Raw genomic sequence first — 7,800 nt, forward strand, 5'->3', positions numbered from 1 at the left:
ACCAACCGGTGGCTAGCCCTCTGTGGGTTGGGGGAGCTTTGAGTCGATCATCCTACTCAAGAATGTGTTTAAAACCAGAATTCACCCACAGTATCCCTGCTTGTCGTAGAAGGCGACTAAAATGGACCTCAAGGCAACTCCAGAAGTTGCCTTGCATCAAACCCACGATTTGAAACCCACGGGATCTGCCCCATCAGGGCAGTTTCGGAGGGGCGAAAAGAAAAACCCAAGAGACCAGAGATGGGTGAAACTCCAGGCACAAATAAGGGTCAAGAGGCTGAGTCGAGGGTGTCCGGGCGCCCTAGAGGCAGTTTGGCGTCCCCTCTCTCAGCGGAAGGACCTACAAAAAGGCCAGCAGTGGAACTCACGTAGGTCACGAGTTTGTGGGTGGAGAGGCCAAGACTCACACTGCTCAAAGAAGGGCGGCCATTTAGGCAAAACTTCTTGGGAGAGGTGAGGCTATTGACCCTGCGAAGTTTTGGAGGGGCAAAAAGAAAAAAAAACCGAGACCAGTGATGGGTGAAAAACCATGCACAAATGTGGGTCAAGAGGCTGAGTCAAGGGTGGTCGGGTGCCCTAGAGGCAACTTGTCCGCCCCTTCCTCAGCGGAAGGACCTACAAAGAAGGCCAGGAGTGGAACTTACGTAGGTCACGAGGACTAATCAGTCAAAAGAGACTGCGAAGCATATCACACTGGATTGCGACAAGGATTGCAACCAGGTGAGGAATTTAATGTTAGTATAGGGAAAAACTCCTGGTTCTTGTAAAGGACATAGGTATTGGTTTGCCTAACTAACATACTACTACTTGGGAACACAATAAGCTTCGGTTGACGTGTGGGGTTCTTTGAACCTTTGGATCCTTGAATCCGTCCTTTCAAAAACAATAAACAACAATAATAACAATAAACCGGTTGCTACAACCGCCAACCTGTCCACAGACGAACAACATCTTCTCCAACACATCAAGTTGCCAACCAAGTTGTTCATCTATAGGCCCCTTCAGAACATGCATGATAAACTAACATTTACATGCATGTTTATCATGCACACACACATCATGTTCACAAAAAATCTTCGTCATCAGCGGCTTCTAACATAAAATAAACAACCAGTAACAGTGTACAGTTATCATCGTATAATGGTGCTCCATTCGATATTTTCAATATCGATTACACGTACACCATATATGGAGCTGTCCACATAATTTTCATCAGTTAATTTAATATCAACTTCACTATACTGTTTCAAAGTATCAAAGATTTTCAATATTGCTGTTTCCAAGTGGAAATGTATGATTACATTTGATGCAAATAGGTTGAAATTGAATTGATTGGTTTGTGTTTGGAGCAGTTTGGCCCAATCAAGGAGATGCCTGAGGGGGCACTGCTGCCGTCAGGCACCAACATACAGGCCATCAGGGAGCTGCATCCCTTCTTCACGGCCATGAGCAACGGCTACAACACTGCGCTTTCACTAACCGACATCGAAGCCGACATAGAACTCGATTTCCTAGAAACTATGCCGGCGCGATAGGAACATTTATTGCCGAATTCGCTGATAATTGTTTAGTTTGAGTCGTCGAAAAGCGGCTGTATGTTTTGCCGAAAAGACTGACTTGTTGGTTATTACTTATCAAAAGAGGTGTGTCATCTGAGTGGTTTGATGCAATGATCAATAATGAGAATCACTTTAAAATAACAGCGTTGGTTGAATGGGAAGCATTGATGTAATATGTAAGAAATGCTGACAAGATTTGAAGTGAACCTGACTTGAGTCCAGCTTCCCGAAGAGTTTCTGCTCTCTTGGCAGAATAAAAATCCATTGGCTTTTATTGAGGAGTTCACACTTTGGGAGAATGAAAATGAGTGAACACTCCTATAGGAACCAATGCTATTCTTTTGTGTCAGCTGAACAGAAATTCATTGCTTGAGAACGCTATTAGGACACCCCACCGTTAGTTATGTATTGCACTATCAAAGGTTTTATGAGAAGATTTGACAAATATTTCGTGATAACATTACTTACAATACTCGTAGAAGACCAATGAGTTTGTTCAGATTCACTTGTTTGATCAGATATATTATGAATTTCAAATCAATTTTTCCTTCTTGGTTTTATTTATAAAATACTTTTAACAGTACCTCAAAATCAAAAGGCTGAAAAAACATCGAGGATAGAAATGATAGAACTGTTTCTCTATTTATTCAATTCAAAAGGTTTTCACAATCATATTATTGATTTCTTATCATATTTTTCAAAACTTCTATCTAAGATACTATTTATTACACAATTTTTTGCACCGTAAATTACATTACTTTTCAAACTACAACTTTCATGGTGTTGAAAGTTGATAGTGTTGGTGTTTAATTATTACTTTTATGCAATAGAATTACTATTCTAATGCTATCAAGTTAATGAGCAGTGTTCTGTGATTATGATTTTAATAATATATAATCCCAAATTAAATCACCAAAAATTTTTGAAGGATAACTTACCTTACACTGATATTATTTGTCAAAACTCTGATATAGAATTTCTTTGGTTGTGGAATATTGGCCGAAATAAAAAATAATGTTATAGTGAAAAGTCTACGCTTCAGCTTTATTACAATAATATTATAAATACTCGGATGGTGAAAACAAGCAAACTGTATTAGTATGTTTTGCCTAAAAATCAGTTGATTAATTTTTGAATTGTGCCTTCAAATATAACGTACATAGCGTACACACATGTATATAGTATTGTAAAATTTAAATGATATTTGTATTATAATTTGTTTCAATTATTGATTTTAACTATACAAGTCCGGTTACCTTTTGTCTAATATGATCAATGAAGAGGTGGTTTGTGAACAGGACTTGAGAAATAATATACATATACCCTGTGGTTCGGAGCCCACCTTTGATAGTAGATCAGTATGATGTAGATTACAACCTACATAATATTTGAACTATTTGACAAAAATTAAGAAATTTTGGACAATATTCTATTTTTCTGAATATTGCATTTGTTTGCTTCATCCAATACATAAATGTTTTTGCTAAATGGCGAAATGTTAGGGTCTCCCTACCAATATAATTCTTAGAAATAAAAAATGTCATGATTAGAAGTTAAAATATATTTCATAAATTTACATTACAGATTGAATGAAACTTTTCTTGTGAATTTCAATTTTTTTATCGATTACCGGTGGTTCGGACCACAGCCAGACTGTAGGACTATGAATATCATTAGATCCTTGTACTATGCTCTACTTGTGGCTTTTTATAATTTTATTATCATTTTCAGTGACTTGAAAATTATGTTTTTCTATTTAGTTGTAGAGTGGCTTAAATTTGACCGTATTGTTCCATTCAACTCAATTCTTTATTCCTCATTGATAGTGTATTTATTAGGCTATACATTAACACAATATGATCTTTTCCTAAAAAATGTTCCATTGAATTCGAGAAATATTCCTGCATCATGAAATTTTGTTACAAGGTTAGCTTTTTCAAAAACACATTAATAAAATATTTACCCATTTTTATCTCTTGCCATTTGACTTACATTTCAATACATTTTATGAACTTAAACTTCTGAAATGTTATTTTTTGTTTCATAACATTTACTGTTGTTTATAACATTTTTCTCGATTTTTCATTGCTTGTGATATTATTTATTTTATTGCGCTTTTTGATTATTATCCATATAAAATTATGTTGATATTCAATTAATTATTTTAAGTATTGAATTTGTTAAGTTTGTAAGATAATATTATGCTTTATTATTATTAAAATATTCAAATCTATTTCATTAAAAGATTTGGTCGGATTATAAATTATCATGGAATCATTAGTCAATATCAGTTAATTGAATTTATAAATATTATTGCATTTTTCCATTTTTTCCTCTCCTCTGAATTTATAATATTTATTGTTCATTTTGTTAAATATCAGATTTAAAACATCAGTCCTACTAGTAAGATCTAATACAGCACTAGCATAATATCGAACTTATCCTTCTCGGTGATGTACGTTGAAAATCATAATTACTTTTGAAAGAGTTGACTATTGTACAATATGATTCTTCTACAAAATACTGTTTCAATTGATATAATTAAAATGCAAATAATATATTAATATATCTCCCACCAATAATCATATTTTATTAACTCTTAGATATATTATTACAGCAAAACTGCTCAATTGAAGATTAATTAGTTGAAAATGATAATCTCGATTATATATTGATCAGAAATAAGCATTAGAAAAATGTATGAGACCTTTATCTTTTGATTGTATTTATCTGTATATAATGAATTTCCATGGAAGAGGGACCTATTAATAGGAAGTTGCGAAAGGTCTTCAAGATTGTTGAATTGTATCAAAATATTCACCAGATGATTCAAATGAGAAAGATTTCACATCAACCTTTCACATATTTTTATAGAACAAAGATCTCAAGAAATTTCCATCATGGCTTTATTTCAATGCGCACATTTGTAGGATTCTTGTATTATTTTAATGATGCATAAGGCCTATACATGTTAACATAACATTAATTATTGTAGTAAGCTCTCAACCCAGCAAACCAAACAATTCTCGCAACTTCCGTTTCTATTCAGATATTTTCTCAATATTGTAAACTGATTTTAGGATTATAAAAAAAGAACCAGAATTTCTCAATAAAGGCCTACCTGTTATTTTTATTTTCATAATAGGTCTTAAATTTTGTGTTAAATTGAACTCAAGACTAAAATCAATTATTGAAATATATTTTCAATGCTACTGAGAAGACACAAGTTTTTAGAAATAATTTTTTGTTCTCTTTATTACTTGAATAATTACGTTGTTTTATTGGGAACAATATAAAATGTCGCTTTCTTCCAGTAATTATAAGATAATAATATAATAAAACGTTAATATTTTGAATCGTTGTATTTTTCCATTATTTTTAAATTTCTCAAGACTTAGTAAAATTGATTTGTTATATAACTTCCTTCATAAAATTTCTATCAGTTTTCATTAAGCTAATCAAAATTTATCAGTTCTCAATGAATAAAACTGTTTGAAAAACTTGAGTTTATATTTTGATTTTTTCATGTATATAAATGTGTGATTAAGCAAAACAAACATTGAGAATTTAAAAAAATTTCGGTGCATTCTAGAGTTACCTTCTTGCTGATATCTAATATTATGTAATATATAATATAATGTATATTATATATTATGCCTATCTTACTGTATATTCCTCTTTCTATCGTCATAAATTGGTGTAAGAACAGATTAGCGAATTTTTAGAGAAATTGACCCAGAATATTTTAATGGTCACAGAAGAGTTGCACTATAATGACTTTCTTGGAAGAGAATCTTATTTTTATCATTAGAATCGTTTACAAAAATGTCATAACCTTGGTAAACTAATTTAGCATGAGTGTTGGTAGTGATTTGTGAAATTGTCGAAAATTATAAAAAAATTTAATGTTATTCTAAAGTTTTAGATTGATTTTTAATTTATTAGTGTAGGTGAGTCTACAAGTAAGGTAATTGCTGAGAGTAAACTAATCGTTATAATGTTTTTTCCATATTTTTTGGAAATTTACATTTCAAGTACTTAATGCCCCTTTACTCCTCTAATCTATGATGTAATATTGGTTTTATGATAATTTATTCTCATAAATCGGGTTCAATTAGATTCATCACAATGGATGTGCGAGCCTTTAAACTTTTTGAAATGACTTCCAGATTTTGTTGATTATTCAAAACTTCTCCAATTAATGTTCAGAAATCCCCTCATCATTTTTATCCCACAACCCTATCTTCGTTCATAGATCACTGCTTTCCTGGGTTCGAATCTTGGCTGTGCATCGCATACTCACTTATTTTCAACCTTGGACGTGTTAGAAACTGATGTGCTAACTCTTTTCAACGAAAATTGAATCAATTCTTCCCTTACACAATTATTTCTCTCCATCTCTCCAATAAAATGGAGTTTGTTGTTTTATTTTACTGCTGAGGGTTTCTGTTTATAATAATTGAATTAGAGTTGAACTGGGTGACAATTTCCTCGTTTAGTCTTCAATAAACTATTTCTCAGAATTTATTGTGCATTCCGAAATTTAGTGATTCATCAACTTTCTGTGATTACATCATAACTCATAAATTTTCTCTACTCGAAACGTGTCAACTAACTCTTTATCAACTATTAAGTTTAGGTAATTTTCAGATACTAGTGTATTATATTTTTAAAAACAATTATCAAACATAGAGGTAAACATATTTCTGTGTAATTTTGTGATATAGACTGTAGTTGTTTTTGTTCTGGGGAGTGGAGAGGGGTTTATAAAAGTTTTACAAGCGAATATTATTATATAATTTTATCATCGTTGGTCGATCTTAATTGTATAATTTTATCAACGTAGTGCAATGTACAGATTAAAGTTTATGCTTTAAATTATAATAGATTAATTATTATGTAATTCAAATTATTGTAAAATATAAATAAATATGAACTATTGATTACGGGTTTGATCAATTCTTCTAGATTACGTATTCCTCAAATCTCTTATGTTATTCTCATATAAATATATGTTATTCTAAAATAATATTTTAATAGGCTATATTATAGCCTATTAATCTCAAAATATGTATTCACAACTGCAAGAAAATATTGTACACTGAGAATGTGAATCTTCCTCAAAAACAAATACGGTATGTGTGTAAGTGGAGGGGTCCAAATATTTCAATGGATTGGCATGAAAAAAGGAATAGAAAAAGTATAATACTTTCAAGAAATATATTAGAATAATTAGCCTATTTTATAATTAAATTTTATTTTTTGAGCTATAGTGTTTGCTTTAATTACAGTGCAACTATATAACCACTAAGCTATAATCACATTGTTATAGTTACTGTAGTGTGCACTCAACTACTATCAGCTGCCTCCATCTTACAAGACTTGTTTCTTGTGAAGTAAATAAGTTACTGTTTTCTATTAATAAGCAATCAAGGCTTTTTAGGAAATGTCTATTTTATTTATTTATTCTTTTCACTATTTCTCGCAGCCACTAGCTACGCCCAAAAAGTCCTCTAATATTGGCTGAGAACTAGGTGTGGCTGAGAATATTGGGTGAAAATAAGCCAATCGGAGGACATTCTGGGTGTCGTGTCATCGTGTCTGCAAGAACTCGTTTAGTGTGACAGAACGTCCAATAAAACTGTTCTATTGAGGCTGCTTAAGGCCTAAGAAGTGACACAGTAATGGCACAGAAGAAGTGGCGTAGGCACGATCGTGGCGTACTTTATCTCTAATATAAACATATGATTAAATACAAAAATCTGGTATGGTACACTCACACAACTTTCCTTGCTCATTGAACTGTAAGCCTCATTCTCAAACGAGAATAATAAGTCGTCAAAACAGCTGTTCTACAGATGAGGTGCACAGATCATGCACGAGATGGAGGTTACAAAGTCCATTTCTCAAGGATGGGGTGGACCCCCATTAGTTTCCCAGGAAAAAGACTCATGCCAGTTGATAGATCTGATAAATAAATATACAGGGTATGAATTTGAAAAAAATCGTTAAGAGCCGTTTTCGAGAAAACCGTGAAAAACATGGTTTTTTAGTAATTATCCGCCATTTTTCCGCCATCTTGGATTGAATTTCTTATTGTCGGATCCTCATGGTATAAGGACCTTAAGTTTAAAATTTCAAGTCAATCGGTTGATTAGGAATGGAGTTATCGTGCTCACAGACATACACACACACACACACACACACACACACACACACACACACACAGACCAACACCCAA

The 7,800-nt window shown here is 32.6% G+C and overlaps 1 protein-coding gene across 1 annotated transcript in view; it reads left to right on the top strand.

Moving 5' to 3' along the window:
* Positions 1 to 6,505, top strand: part of LOC111064249 (protein dopey-1 homolog) — a 126,653-nt gene extending 120,148 nt beyond the window's left edge. Inside the window, exon 41 of the mRNA XM_039420047.1 lies at positions 1,353 to 6,505. Coding sequence (XP_039275981.1) covers positions 1,353 to 1,535 — 183 coding nt within the window. The 3' untranslated portion in view covers positions 1,536 to 6,505. The remainder of the gene's footprint in view (positions 1 to 1,352) is intronic.
* Positions 6,506 to 7,800: the final 1,295 nt, after the last annotated feature.

Source organism: Nilaparvata lugens, chromosome 2, assembly GCF_014356525.2.
Source record: "Nilaparvata lugens isolate BPH chromosome 2, ASM1435652v1, whole genome shotgun sequence".
NCBI lineage: Eukaryota > Metazoa > Arthropoda > Insecta > Hemiptera > Delphacidae > Nilaparvata > Nilaparvata lugens.